Source organism: Eublepharis macularius, chromosome 1 (genome assembly GCF_028583425.1).
Source record: "Eublepharis macularius isolate TG4126 chromosome 1, MPM_Emac_v1.0, whole genome shotgun sequence".
Lineage (NCBI taxonomy): Eukaryota > Metazoa > Chordata > Lepidosauria > Squamata > Eublepharidae > Eublepharis > Eublepharis macularius.
The window spans coordinates 83,667,795-83,683,932 of NC_072790.1; the positions used below are offsets into that span (position 1 = coordinate 83,667,795).

A 16,138-nucleotide genomic window follows, 5' to 3' on the forward strand; every position below is an offset into this window, starting at 1 on the left:
TCAGTTCTTATTTACATCTATCTTATTTTCACCGCATATTTAATAGTTTTATTTTTACCTGTGCTAGCAGCTATTCTTGCTTCTATTTCAGACATATCGGCACTCATTCGCTTGCCTTCTCCTGCAACAAGGGTGGACTGTTGTCGTCCGCGAACATCTGACAGACTTTCCACGCTGCTGCCACGAGATGGAGGTAAACTCAAGCGGCCAGGTTCTCCCTGTTGAAAATGTGTTTTAGAATCATTAAAAATCTAATTCTTGAAACAGATGGAAAGTGTGTTCTATGATGATACTTTGGGGGTTTTTAACTTTCTTTTGTATCTTTAATAAATGATTTAAGACATGGATCTAATTTTCTAAAAACTGTTTGCAATCATGATTTTTAAAAATACTATGTGCTAGGTTTTATAAACACATCATATTTTCATCACAAGCTTTCAGCAAATATCCCTAAGGATTTTCAAATGTTTTAGAAACCAAAATTGAGCTATTTTTACATTGCAACCCTACGCAGAATTATTCCAACCTAAAATCCAGAAAAATAAATCAGTTTATACTGAAGTAACTCTGCATAGGATTGTACGGTGACAACAAGGAGAAGATGGGCGGAAGTGAAGAGAGGGGGGAGACTTCTGAGGGGAATGCTCTCTGGATTTATGGTTGTCAAAATCTCACTCTCTCTCTGGTCCTTTCTTTTATTTGTGTAAACCGCCTCAGTCGCCCACAACGTAAAAGAGACACAAACTTGGCTGATAGTTTGTAAGCTTTGTGTTCTCTAAAAGGGTTCTTATCTGTGACCCTGAAAGAATAATATGGTACTTAATTGTGAGGTAAGCACAACCTCTTTCACACAGCTATTTTGACTTGACAGGCAAGATGCAGATGGAACATCTCTACAGAAAATAAGGTGTAACACAGTAAAGGTTTTGTGTGGAATAATCAGTATGGAATGTAAAGCTAGCTCTCAATTCACTCTCCAGAAGTTATACTCCCCCTGTCCCTCAATTCTGAGTTAAGCCTTAGTTAACTAAACACAAACGCTGAGGGGAAGTTTGATTACTTTCCCCCCAAGACAGGGGTCCTCAGTGTCTCTGGGATTGGCATGAGACCTAAATCACCAGGATTGGTTCACAGGCCTGGAGAATAAGTGGGACTTTGGGGCTGATTGCCACAATTGTACTGTTAGTATCATTGAAAGGTTAGGAATGTCTTACGATTTGATTTCTAATGCATATCTAAAGTGAGCTTCCTTAACATTCTATGTACATTCTTACCGACTGCTTTGCTGAATTTTTCATTTGTTGGGCCAATTTTGATTCTAGGCGTTTAATAGTATCATTAGTAGCAGTTCCTTGAAAATCATTTGGTTCCATGTTAGCATCACTCTTGTTACTCGTGTTTGTAGAAGTCATATCCATGAACGAACCTATAAATATCAGGAGTATCTTACTTCAATTGAGGTCAGATCTGAATTTCTTTTGTTGTTTATTACATTCTATTGCCTCTTGGTTTTAGAAACATTAAAAAATACCCATTAGACCGCACTGTGGCTATAACATATGCGCTAAAGCAGATTTACCTTAACATTTGAAAATCAAATTCAATTTTTTAAAATAAATCACTGATAAAGGCATTTTGTTTGGAAACAAGATAAAGTTTTTTGATGGATACCAGGTGGGCAGATAGATGCAAATCTTCAACATTTAAGAGACTTACATATTGTAGGAAAGCATTTCATAATAACTTTTAAGTGAAATGGATTTTGTAGGATGGTGAAGTTATCATAATGAAACTATGGAAAGGAGAGTTTACATTCCTTCTACATGCTGAAACAACTTATTGTTAACGCTTCCCTAGTTAGTTGCAACCCCATCGTACCAGTTTATTTCTAAATATTATGCATAATGGTCATTTCATTGTAATTGAAAAACAGAAAAGAAATAACTTGCCTTCACGGTATTCAAAGACAATGCTGCACCCTACTGCATTTAATAATTGTTAAATTATGTTTTTATAGCACTCTTTTTCATTGACTGACAAGACTGAGGCTAAAGCATATCAGTTTTAAATTATGCACCATCATCATCATCATCATTAACAACTTATATACCTGTACTAGTGGCAGAGTTGCTTTGGCCTTCATCAGAATACTGACAAGGATACTGCAGAGGTTCATCAGCTCCTGGAAAATACTGCAAAGAGGCAAAAGTGGAAATCTTGAGCAGTGAACATTTTATCCCAGTCACCAGGACAGAGCAAGAAAAGACACACCATGGCCTGTGTATCCCACACAGTCATTACAGAAACTTGAGGTAACTTTTCAAAAGCTTCCCTAAAAACTTGCATCTTCATTTTATTTCTCAAGATAAATATAAGGGTAACTGTTCAATTAAAACAATTTCTGTAACAACATTCGATTAATATACCACCCATCAGGACAACTTAATGCCCACTCAGAGTCGTTTACAAAGTATGTTGTTATTATCCCCACAACAATCACCCTGTGAAGTGGCTGAGGCTGAGAGAGCTCTGAAGAGCTGTGACTGACCCAAGGTCACCCAGCTGGCTTCAAGGAGAGGACAGGGGAGGGGAATCAAAAGTGGTTCTCCAGATTAGAGTCCCATCGCTCTTAACCACTTCAACAAACTGTAACATTATTTGATAGTAATTTCTGTTAACAATTCTAGGCTTGTGTGCCAGCACCATTTCCACTATGTTTCCTGAAAGCAGAACAAACAATACAATCCTAAACAGAGTTATTCCAGTCTAAGCCTATTGATTTCAATGGGTTTAGACTGGAGCAACTTTGTTTAGGATTGCACTGAAAATGTGTTGCAAGAATGGTCCACTATTGTCCTGTGAAAGACATCTCTGGATCACAACATGGATATTTCCAATGTCTATGGGAAAGTGTAGTAACTGGATTACCATTAGCTCACAGAGATGAACCTCTCAAGAGGGGAAATGTCAGTATTTCTACAGTTTATTGTTTTAAATTTATTTGGATCTAGTGAGTTGGATCCAACTGTGAGTGAAAAGTCCATGGATATTATCTGGAGTCCTCCTTCCTCCACCCCAGGAACATAATTCTTGGGATTATGAGATCTATGTGGATGAAAAACCACACAGGTTGGGGGAGGGGAAATATGGTGAGGAGAAAAGGGAATTTTTGCCCATTTCCCTCTCTTCTACAACTGCAGCATTGCTGAGGTGAGTGAAGTGGCAATTTTGTCTCCTTTCTTCCTCTATGGTCATATGGCTTTTTGTCTACACAAGTCCTGCAACTCCAGAAATCATGTTTCCAGGGGTAAAGACTGCTGGACAGAAGGGGGTACTGGGATAATTTTCATCTGTCAGTACCTGCTGCTGATGGATACTGGAATCCAAGTAACAGTCAGCATTATTAATTTATTTGTTAAGATGAAAGGCAAAGAGAGAGATTTCCATTTACCTATCCTTCACAGGCCTTGGCCTGGATATCCCAGGCTAGCCTGATCTTGAAGCTAAGCAGAGTAAGCTTTCATTAGTACTTGGATGGGAGATGACCAAGCAAGTCTAGAGTTGCTACTCAGTGGCAGACAATGGCAAACCATTTGCCTATTCATAACTACCTGAAATTTTACTTTTGACAAGAAATGTGATTTTTTAAATTTTAAGTGGGATTTTGTTCAGCAGCACAATCGGTTTCAAGACTATGAATGTGTGTCTGTAAATTGCTGTCAAGTTGTAACCAACTTATAGGGTTTTAAAGGCAAGAGACGAACAGAGGTGGCTTGCCATTGCCTGCCTCCGCATAGCAACCCTGGAGTTCCTTGGTAGTCTCCCATCCAAGTACTAAACAGGGTCAACCCTGCTTAGTTTCTGAGATGCGATGAGATCACACTAGCCTGCGCCATCCAAGTTAGGGTGATGGACAATTATTATTCTACTCACATGGGGCCAGATGAATTTATATTATTTTAACAGTGTTTTTATATGTATGCTGTAAACCACCTCAAATACTAAATATGGTGGAAAGGCAATATATATATTAAATAAAATAACATAAATAAAAACTAAAAATGGAATCAGTGTTTAGTGGTCCATGGTGGCTCTTAGCCACCCTGAATGTTCCTAGGAAATAAAATGACCTTGCAGTGCCTCCTAAAGATTTTAAATGATGGCACTACCCTTACTTCCTCAGGAGTTCATTCAACAAAATGGAAGCTACAATGGAAAAGTCATAGCCTAAGTAGGGGAACAGCCAGTAGATAAAGCCTGAAGACCATAGTTGGAGCAAATAAACATATGGGAAGAGACAGTCCTTTAGATATATGGGTTCTAGTCAATGAAAGGCTTTAAAAGTCATAACCAGCACCTTAAATTAGACTGTGAAACAAAGCAGCAACTAATGTCACTGTTTTAAGATGGGCGAGAAATTTTTTCATTGGCTAGTCCCTGGACCAACTCAGGACATTTTCAGCCAGAAAACCACAAAATGTTTTACTGTGGAAATGACAAACTCAACAGTGTGGTGAAATATAGCACAAGCAGTCAAGAGCTACAACACAATGCCTGACCGATTAATATTAATTAGATTTCATGGAAGGCCTTGTTAACGTAACCTCCATGCAAGTTTATGCCTCAACTACAGATGCTGGGGAGGAAGAAATTGAAAACTTTTATGCAAGTGTCCAAGGAGAAATTGAGCATACACCTAAACATGCTGATAATCATAAGTGACTGGAACGCAAAAGTAGGAGACAAAGCAGAATCAAACATTGTTAGAAAATTTGGACTTGGAACACAAAATGAAGCAGGAGAGTGACTCTTAGAATTCTGTGAAGCCAACAACCTGTTCATTGCCAACACATGTTTCAGGCAACCAAAGAGACGATGGTAGACGTGCAAATCACCGGGTGACCAGTAAAGGAACCAAACAGATTACATAATTGGAAGCAGAAGATGGAGAAGCTCTATTGTCTCTGCTAAAACAAGACCAGGAGCTGATTGTGATACAGATCATGAATTGCTATTATCAAAAATTAGAATAAAGCTGAAGAGAAACACTAAAAGAAACATACTGCCAAAATACAATCTAAATAATATTCCTGAAGAATTTAAAGAACTTTGCAATACTAAGTTTAACTGATCGTGAACCAGAAGAATTATGGGCTGAAACCAGAGATACTATCAAGGAAGAATGTGCAAAGGCTATTTCTGTAGCCAAAAGAAAAGAGAAGCCTAAATGGATGACTGAGGAAACTCTCAAAATTGCTAAAGACAGACAAGAAGCAAAAGGTGACAGAAATATAATTCTAAATGCAGCTTTTCAGCTATTTGCATGTAGAGACAAAGAAATCTATTATAACAACCAGTGCAATGAAATAGAAAACAACAATAAAAAAGGAAGAACAAGAGATCTGTTCTACAAGATCTGGGAAATTGAAGGGAAATTCAAGCCATGTCTCGAGATGCTGAAAGATCAGCACGGAAATACAGTATCTGATCAGGACAAAATAAAGAAAAGATGGAAACAAACTGAAAAACTATACAGAAGAGACTGAAGGATGACACATACCTTTGAAGAAGAATCTTCTGACGAACAATCAAATCTTAGAAAGTGAAGTAAAGACTGCACTCAAAGCAATTGGGAGAAACAAAGCACCTGGAGTAGATGGAATACGAACTGAGCTATTTCAAGCTACAGAAATTGAGTCCTTAATCTTAACAAGAATCTGTCAATAAATATGGAAAACAAAACAATGATCCACAGTTTGGAAACACTCAGTTTATATTCCAATTCCAAAAAAAAGGGGATGCCAAAGAGTGCAGTGACTATCAGACGATCACATTAATTTCCCATGCAAGCAAAGTGATGCTCAAAATTCTACGGCAAAGACTCTTACCATATATGGAATGAGAAATGCCAGAAGCTGGATTCAGAAATGGAAGAGGCATTAGAGATCACATTGCAAATTTATGATGGCTATTTCAGAAGAAAATTAGCCTATGTTTTGTAGATTACAGCAAAGCTTTTGACTGTGTGGATCATGAAAAAGCTATGGATTGTGTTAAAAAAAGGGAGGTGCCACAACATTCAATTGTTTTGATGCGAAACCTGTACTCTGGTCAAGAGCCTACTGTTAGGACAGAATATGAGGAAACAGAATGGTTTCCAATTTGCAAAGGTGTCAGACAAGGATGCATATTATCTCCCTACCTGTTCAACCTCTATGCAGAGTTTATCATAAGGAAAATTAGATTAGATGTAGAATAAGATGGAGTGAAAATTGGCGGAACATTAATACTTGGAGATATGCAGATGACACCATGTTACTGGCAGAAAACAGTGAAGACTTGAAACGACTACTGATGAAGGTTAAAGGAGAAATTGCCAAAGTAGGATTACAGCTGAACAAGATGACAAAAGTAATAACTACTGAGGAATTATACAATTTTAAAGTAGACAATGAGGAAATTGAAATTGTTAAAAGATTTTCTGTTCCTTGGCTCAATAATTAACCAAAAAGGAGACTACAACCAAGAAATCAGAAGAAGATTGAGACTTGGAAAAGCAGCTGTGAGAGAACTAGAAAAGATCCTTAAAGATGTTGATGTCTCTCTGGGGACTAAGATCAAGATAATCGAAATGATGGTATTCCCCATTACTACATATCAATGTGAAAGTTGGACAATCAAGAAAGCTGACAGGAAGAAAATTGACTCATTTGAAATGTGGTGCTGGAGGAGAGTTTTGAAGATACTGTGGAAAGCCAAAAAGACAAATTTATTTCATTGGATTTCTATTCTGCACTCCCCGCAAGCGGGCTCAGGGCGGATTACATAAGTGGGTCCTAGCACAAACCTAGCCTGAATTTCCCCTAGAAGCTAAAATGATAAAATTGAGACTACTGTATTTTGGTCACATGATGAGAAGGCTCTCTGGAAAAGTCAATAATGCTAGGAAAAATTGAAGGCAATAGGAAAAGAAGACCCAAAACAACATAGGTTGATTCAATAAAAGAAGCTACCTCCTTGTTTGCAAGACCTGAGCAAGTCTGTTAATGATAGGATGTTTTGGAGATCTTTCATTCATAAGGTCGCCGTAGGTCAGATTTGATGGCACATAACACATACACTCAGTCCCTGACAATAAATGGGCAGCTGGTACAATATATAACTCCATCTTCTTTAGGTATTCACCCCTCCCCCATTTTCTAACTGTCATTTGCCTTGCAACTGAAAAGAACCCTCTCTGTCTTTCTCTCTTGCCTAATTCTGCCTTAGAAACTCTGCTTCATACAATTGCCAACAAGGTTCTTTTTAACAACTATTTATTATGCAGTAGAAAGCAAATCTTTTCAGTACCTCTGACTGCTTAGCCCTTCTGATCTTTTTCTTGCTTTATTATTCACATATTATTCAGATTTTACTCTTTCACATTTGTCTTGTCCCTTTATCTCAGACTTCCAACAGTTTTCCAAACCGCTGTCTAAATCTACTATTTATATCTCTTTTTCTTTTCTTATCCATTCTAATATGCTACTAAAATAGATATTATATGTTAAACTATAAAAGATCTAATATCAAATTAACAATTACAGTATGTTTCTAACTTAATATTTTCTCCTCTTGTAAAGATCGCCCTCCCTTCCCTTATGCCAAGTTAATAGTTAATAAGGGGGGAGGGTAAAGGGTGGGGGAATATGGAAATGAGGGTATTAATTAAAAAATTTGTAATATTAAATTTTACTCACCCAATAAAAATCTTAAAAAAAAAACATTTGTCTTGTCCCGCCACCCAGTACTTTCCATGTCTTGTATACTTTCTTTTGCCTCTAGGAGCTAATTTTTGGGTCTATTATAGCAGTCTGACATATCTAAAATTAAAAGTTATACCTGCATCAAATGTGTCATTATTTTGACAATTTCCTCCATGGAAGGTCGTTGCGAGGGATCTTTTGACCAACAACGAGTCATCAAACTCTCAATGGGCTTCGGTAAATTTTTAATTAGTGGTGGCCGAGTACCTATAAGCCAAAGAATACAAAATAGTTATTTATTTTTTTTAAAATGTGTCATATAAATATTTAATACAGTTTAAAGAATTATATTTATTTCTGAAATCTGTTACAAAGTCTCATCTGCACTGAATTGATAATGCTTGATAATTCAGAAAAACAAATGCTGCTTTGTCTATACTCTTTCATCTCTATGCCCTGCATATTGGAAGATTTCACAGGAGCGAATGTAGGAATTACTTTATCTCTTTGCAATGTTATGCTGCAAAACAATGGCCAGTTTATGGAGTGGAAAATGAATTCTGAATGGCAAAGGCACTTTAACATGAGGAAAATGTTATGTATCCTCTAAACGCTCAGTGAAATATTTACCTGTGCTTTTAGATTGCCAAATTACTCCTCAAGCACTCCTGTAAAATATTCAAACATTACTTTCCCAGCCTATGGATGAAGGACACAAGCATAACACATGTTTATTATAATACAGAACCAGAAACCAAGCATCACATAGAAGATTACTTTTCTATGCTGGACCATGCCAAAGTCTCAGAAATTTTAAGCATTCTAAAGTAGCAATCTGTTTCCTTTTTAAAACCCTGTTTAAATTGCAAATTATTATTCTGGCATAAAACTACTTCTGAGCAAATACAATAATGTTCACGTTAAAGATGGATATCAAATAAAATTATTAACCTTTTAGCATACATGGCAAAGTCTAAACCTACAGATATATGAGCACTGCTTGCATTCTGAATGATGGCCAAACTAGATATTAGAACAGTACATGTTTTTAAACACATTTTCCCCTCAATCATGTATAGATGGGGCAGGATAGAGAAACTGTTTTTAAGCAGCAAAAAGAATAGTGTGGATAGGGGGCAAATCCTGCCACAGTTTCACCTCTGATGGATAATCTACTTCTCACTTGGTTGCCTAATTTGCTAATAACATAGGACTTCCACATGTATAGGTGGGTGGGTAGGAGAATATCCAGAAATACTTCTCAACTATCTCAAAAAATTTCAACTTACCATTATGAACTGCCCACATGATTCGAAAAGCAGGACCACCAATCTCATCAAAAGGTTTTCTACGAGTTATCACTTCCCAAAGAATAATACCCCAACTGAATACATCACATTTTTCACTGTAATTGCTACCTGGAAAAAGATTGTTGATACAGTGTGTGGTTTTTGTTGCTGCATTCATTGAACACTATAAAAATGACAGAACTAGAAACTTCCCTTTTTGGAATTAGTTAATTCATTGGTGTCACAGTAAATCACATTTACTTTGTACTAAATGGTTTTCAATTGCATTTTGAAAGTTTGATGGCTGTATTCATTCACATCTCACTTTTTCCAGTGTACAAAGAAGCTTACAAATACATTAAATGTGACCATTATGAAGTATGTTGACATTTTTAAAATAGTTAAGTACATCTACAGCAACTAACCTGTCCCCAGTAGTAATTTAAGCATTAAAACCTAAAATATATTGTAGTGATTTCAGTCTTTAAAATAAGCATGGATGAATGGGACACAATCCAGAAGGGGAAAAAACCCAAGCAGAACCCAGGCTCTTCTGCTAACAACAAAGTTTTATTTATTTATTTTATCACATTTCTAGACCGCTCTCCCCGTCAGACAGGCTCAGGGCAGTTTAACAACAGTTTAAAACAGTAAAAACATTATAAAAACATTAAAACATTATTTCATAAACAATTAAAATTGGCGCGTATAAAATATTAAAATATAGCATTTTCCTGCATGGGTGGTAGAAGGTCTTCAGTGGTATGGGACAGCCTAGCCGCCACCAAATGCCTGGTGGAACATCTCAGTCTTGCAGGCCTAACAAAGATAACAAATCCTGCCGGGCCCTAGTTTCCTCAGACAGAGAGTTCCAACAGGTCGGAGCCAGGACTGAAAAGGCCCTGGCTCTGGTAGAGGCCAGGCGGACCTCCCTGGGGCCAGGGACCATCAGCAAGTGCTTAGTGGCTGATCGAAGTGACCTCCAGGGAACATATGGGGAGAGGTGGTCCCGAAGGTATGCTGGGCCCAGTCCACATAGGCCTTTATAGGTCAACACCAAAACCTTGAACCGGACCCGGTACTCAATTGGTAACCAGTGCAGCTGACGGAGGATATCTGGTGCCTGAACAGAAATGGCACCAGGTGAGCCTCAAGTGCAAACAGCTTTATAAATAACCATGTGTGATGACCAGGCCCTAGGCATGGCCATCACACATCTTACCTCATACATACATTTTAAAGAGGAAAAAGGTATGGTTCTAAGTATGTTACGAAGCATCCTTTGCATGATAGTATTTGTGCTTCGAAACAAAATTCCACCATGGAATTTATCATAAAAATAAAACAATAATACTTGCACAATGCACAGTAGTAATATTATATTAAACTAGCTTGATACCCGTGCTTCACTACGGTATATAACTACTATCCAGCTACCGCCTTTCTTCAACTGTCTGCAGTTTCCTTTACCTGATTTCTACCTCAGAACACCGAGTTCCATAGCTGATCAATCAGAGAGAGGGGAGCACAAGCAGGTGGGAGGCTGCCAGCCACACAGGGAAGCTGTATCCCTTTGGGAAAACACATTTTACTCCCTTTTTCTCCCTTAGGGGGTTAATTTCTTAAAATCCCTTCTTGGTGTGTGTGTTTACATCAGGAGAGGAATGTTCTCCCCAAATTTCATGTTTGTAGGTCTAGGGGTTTGGGCTGGAGTCAGTCAGGACACTTGTGTTTATAATATATAGATTTCATCATTACTTTATTACCTTCAAAAACTTCTGGAGCCATCCAAGCAGCACTTCCCTTATTGTTGGTCATGTGTGTCTGAATATCACAAGCTGTACCAAAATCACAGATTTTTAAAACTGTCCCCCCTGCCACCAAGAGCAAACTGTTAAGGAAAAAAAAAGTTTAACAGGTTTAAAATTATATGAGAGTAGTTATACACTAAAAACAGTAAGAAGTTTAGACAATTATTTAAGATAGTTCTGGCTTAAACATACAAAGGTTTTCAGAGCTATGTACAAATGTAAACAGAAAAAACTTATTAAAGAATATGGGTGATTAACAACATTCTACTCTTCATCTTAATTTGTAACTAACAAAACAACACAGATTGCAATGGGCAGGAGTGTAAAAGAAGGGAGGTCTGATGAAGGAAAGAGAAAATTGCACCACGTTCCTGCTTTTGGAGGCTAATTGGTATCGATGGAAGGAAGGGAGGTTTTATTCCACTACCATACTGGAACTACATAAGCACTTTCCCATATAAGGTTTGAATGGCAGCCATGTACTTATACATAAACCACCCTTATACCCTTCAGTGTATCTTCAGCATTTAAAGGAACCAGGTTTTGACTCTCTCATATCCCAGCCTTGCTGATTACTACCCTTTACATTGCCTTATGCATTGTAATGGGAGATATGCAGAATGCACTCTGACTTATGCTTTTTCATCTGTGTAGCTTCACCTTGGTTCCATTTTTGGCCATACTAGAATGTGACAAGGAGATGGTTTTATATACAGTTTAGCATTGAACAGCTTTATTAATTATATTTTTAACACCCATATATAGATATATTTTAAAATCAAACTTTTATTGTTTACAGTGTCATTTAGCTACATTTTAGATAGACTTCCATTTAAGCAACAACAACAACAACCAACCCCCCCCCAACCCACTTTATAGCAGTATTTCTACAAAACAGAGAAATCTTGACAGGATATTCTTTTATTAGATATTCTACTGTTCTGAGCTTTTACCAAGCACAAGCCAGAGGCAAGAACTATTAGAGGAATCCCTGCATAACTAGTATTATGTTTTATTTTAAAAGTCTGCCATTTCATTACCATACTGCCAATAAATGATGTTCTTAAAAATTCAGTCCCATAATGTTGTAAAGGCACATACTTTATATCCCCAGCACTGAATATTTTAACTGAACACACTGATGCACACCGTATTATCATATACTGAAATTGCTTACATCCCATCTAAAAGGAGATACCATACATAAAAGTGCTCTCTAAGTGGCAGAAAATAAGTTACAAGACCTCCTACATGACAATTTTTAGGGAAGAGGCTTATCTAACTTCTGAAAACGTACTTTGGTGGTTTTAAGTCCCTGTGAATAAGAGCCTTCGGTTTCATGCTGTGAAGATATGCTACTCCTTGTGAACACTGTAAACACCAACTCATTGCATGTGCAGCAGTGTAGTAAGGCAGAGGCTCAGCACCATGAAGGACTGGAAAACAAAGATACAAACTAAAAAAAAACTTTATTGCACATTGCACAGTAGATATAATGATGGCAACGCTACTTTTGGGGGCAGTACGTGAAATACATAACAGAAACTGTTTCTTTGTTCTAATCCTTCTAAAGGGTTTCTGAACTGGAAAGTCATCTGAGTCCATGTGAGGCCAAAAGAACGGTAATCGAAGTAACAAAACTGCTCTGTTTTCAGTGCAAACAAGTGATAGATAGCAACACTAGAGACAAAATAAGGCCCATGCTCTTACAAAGTGCACCACTTACGTGAAATTAAAAAGCTTACTTTTTCTGAGAATAGTTCTGCTTCCAAAGCATTAAGAACTGAAAAATGACACTCAACATATATGATCTGTTCAGTGTTTGTGGTAAAGAGACAAACTGTTGCTTACCATCAGAACAATTCCACTTACATTTGCAATTCAGCCACTCACAGTATTCTTTCGGCAGCTTTATGAAAACATGATAAATGATGATCTAGCTGTGAAATGTGCACTTATGGTGAAAGAATCACACGGTTATTTTATCACAGCTCACCTCAACTTAACTCATTGGTTGGACAACCTGGCCATCTGAATGGGTGTATAGAACATTAGTTATAAGGATTTCAGTTAATTGAAGCTAACCAGAATACTTGGCATAACCTTATATTAGAACACTGGAATTTGCCACACATCAACACTCTGTTTTTACAAGTCAGATCTGACAGAGTAAATCTGCAAATTTTGTAAGCTGCCTTGGACAGGTTCCCTTGACTGATAGCTTAACATTTTTCTAAGTACATAAAATAAGTGCAACCTCCCATTTTGGGAAAAGACTCCAAGTGATTTAAGAAATACTCACCATTATAGAGAGAGCCTCCCTCAGCATATTCCATAACAAGACATACCTGAGTAGAGAAAGAACATTCTAAGGGAGAAAAACTCAGATTTTATAATACACATTTTCTTTAAATTTTTTAAAGTGTTCACAGGTAGCATACTACACAAAAATAGCCAAAACAGAAGTACCATTTTAGAGCAAATAAAAGTGTCAGGGTAATGTTTGCAATTAAACGACCTCTCTCTGCAAGGTTCTGTTGTTTTCACTTAATTAGAGCTAAACTTATACATTTCTTAATCAGATTTTTTCCAGAAAGTGATTTTTTTAAGTACAAACCTCCAATTTAAAGAACATTGGTAAACTGACTGGCATGACTTTGAGCCCCACAGCCAAAATCATACTGTGATCTCAAAAGCCAAAAAAAGTACAACTTACTGGGTTCAGACAAGCTCCGTATAACTTGACAATATTAGGATGGTTCACACGTGACAACTGTCGAAGCTGGAATAACAAGAATCAGAATATTAAAGACCAAATACTTGGATATAATGGTCTGTTATTTAATCTTTTTCATATATATTATAATCTATAAAAAGGTACAAAACTAGTATGCCATTATGTAAGATTTGGTATGGGTCTGGAAGCCCTGACCCGGAGAGATCAGGTAAGCCTGATCTCGTCAGCTCTTGGAAGTTAAGCTGGCTCAGTATTGGTTAGTGACTGGATGGAGACCTCCAACGAAGACCAAGGTTGCAGAGACAGGCGACGGCAAACCACCTCTGTTACTCTCTTGCCATGAAAACCCCACCAGGGGTCACCATAAGTCAGCTACGACTTGATGGCAGTCTCTACCACATGAGTCTGGAAAAAGAGTTGTAATCTACTATGATTCTCTACTTTAGCTGCTGCTGGACTTTGCATATAACAACAACATTCTATTCTATGATGGCCTTTAATTAAAAATGACTGAAACAATGACCACTGTCCTTTCCCTCTTCAAGTGCAACTTTTCAGTGGAACACTGCTACAATGACCCTTGGTATGCACAATGACATGAATCTAATAAAGAATACATTATGAATACGCAGATCCTTTTCATGTAATAAATAATAAACTTACTCTTTATTATGTCTTTAGGATAAGCAAATAAAAATTACATAAACCTAACACTGGATATGACTCGGAAGGCTAATACTGCATGGAACTTAATAATACTTCAGCCAGCTAATACTTAGGAAGTTCTGGCTTCCAAACATGCTTATTTGGAAGGAAAGTCCTTTGATTGGAACAAAATTTGTAAATATATTTAAAACTTCATTTTATGAAATTCTAAAATAGTTTGTGGTTTTGTATGGTACTTTTTGACACCATAATACCTTTGTTAAAAGATTTCTTTTGTGAGTAAACAGAAAATATTTAAAAGACTCCTCACTTCCTATAAAATAGGATAGATGACTCAGCGCTCCCATGCATAGCGTATCACAAACACATCTTAATTTCTGATTATTTATTCAGTATCTTATAAGCAGGTGGTAACATTCTCTACAGCCCTCTTGTCACTAACAGAGACCCAGCACAAACACCCACACTTTGTGTTATGTGAGGACAGAGAGTATACCTTCTTTTCTCACCTGCCCAGCATATATTTCCTGCCTCTGAGGCCACTGGGCACAGGTCACGCTAGTGCTTGAGTTGGCCATATATGTACGAAATGCACATATTCATAGACCAAACCGTGTGGCCAATTCCTAGATGCTATCTTGGGCTTTGGTCATTCTGTTAATGTTTATGCATGTTGGATTTTATGTGTCTGTCCTATTATGTCCACATATACAAATCTTGGGTTGGATTTTAATGAGAGTTCCCCAGTTGCTTTTCGCCCTCTCTCACAGAACCCTAACCATCTAGCCCTTATTTATTTACTTAATGTATTTATAGTTCACCTTTCTCATGAAGAGTCTCTCTCATTGAGAGAGATTACACAGGATAAGCTTACAACAGTACATACAAAGAGACATATAATAAGTATAGCATAGAACAATATGAGGAGATACTGAAGAAGCAACGTACTAAGAAAAGGATTACCAAAATCTGAGTGAGCACAGCATATCATGAATGTGCAGCACACTGATATGTCCTATATACAGTGGTATAATCCACCCCCTTTTCCTTTATAAAGCACCTTCCTGAACCATTTCTTATAGCACAACCCACCTATCTGTGCATAAAAACCCTCCTGAACTCAGTTTTTCAGTTTGCAGAAAGCCAGGAAAGAGGGAGCCTTCCTAACTACATCAAGCAGGCCATTCTATAAAGTGGGATCTACAATAGAGAATACGTATGTATGGGCAGTACTTGATTTTGCCCATTCGCAGGGTGGCACCTGCATAAATCTCTGCTCAGATGAGTGAAGCAGTTGTGGCAGGGCATAGGGATAGAGGCAGCCCTGCAGAGATGAGGGTCCAAGACAGAACAGGGCTTTGTACATGATAATCAAAACTTTGAACTGAACCCAGTAGCTGATAGGCAGCCAACAGAGTGACTGCAGAATGGGTTAGTGTGCATGCCCGATCTAGCTCCTGATAATAATGGAGCTGCAGCATTCTGTACTAACTGGAGTCTTTGGGCTGACTTCAAGAGCAGACCTATGTAGAGTGCCTTACAATAGTTAAATCACCCCCAAAAAATAAGCGAAGGGCATGGAACTGTCTAAAACTCTCACACAACCTAAATACTATTATTCTGAATTAAACAGAAAATCTGGAAATTTGCCAGCATTTTTAAAAAAGTAAAGAAAAATGTACCTCTACAATGAAGGCTTTTCGTTCAGATTCACTTTCTATTTGTTTAATGGCCACATCTTTTTCTCGCCATTTTGCTTTGCAAACCACTCCAAAGGCTCCTCTTCCAACAACCTGAATCAACACAAGCATAACTTATATCTCAAAAACCATTTACATGAGCGCAAAACATTATTTTATTGTTAGTGTGAAAGGAAACAGTCAAATCACA

The 16,138-nt window shown here is 37.5% G+C and overlaps 1 protein-coding gene across 4 annotated transcripts in view; it reads right to left on the reverse strand.

Moving 5' to 3' along the window:
* The window catches only part of MAP3K7 (mitogen-activated protein kinase kinase kinase 7), a 46,439-nt gene that overhangs the window by 25,369 nt on the left and 4,932 nt on the right, over positions 1 to 16,138 (reverse strand). For all 4 annotated transcript variants that reach the window (XM_054974406.1, XM_054974400.1, XM_054974396.1 and 1 more), the window contains exons 2-11: positions 15,931 to 16,041; positions 13,562 to 13,627; positions 13,148 to 13,193; positions 12,143 to 12,281; positions 10,801 to 10,925; positions 9,035 to 9,163; positions 7,882 to 8,012; positions 2,111 to 2,192; positions 1,275 to 1,426; positions 59 to 218 (exon numbers count right to left, since the gene is read on the reverse strand). In XM_054974406.1, coding sequence (XP_054830381.1) covers positions 59 to 218; positions 1,275 to 1,426; positions 2,111 to 2,192; positions 7,882 to 8,012; positions 9,035 to 9,163; positions 10,801 to 10,925; positions 12,143 to 12,281; positions 13,148 to 13,193; positions 13,562 to 13,627; positions 15,931 to 16,041 — 1,141 coding nt within the window. The remainder of the gene's footprint in view (positions 1 to 58; positions 219 to 1,274; positions 1,427 to 2,110; positions 2,193 to 7,881; positions 8,013 to 9,034; positions 9,164 to 10,800; positions 10,926 to 12,142; positions 12,282 to 13,147; positions 13,194 to 13,561; positions 13,628 to 15,930; positions 16,042 to 16,138) is intronic.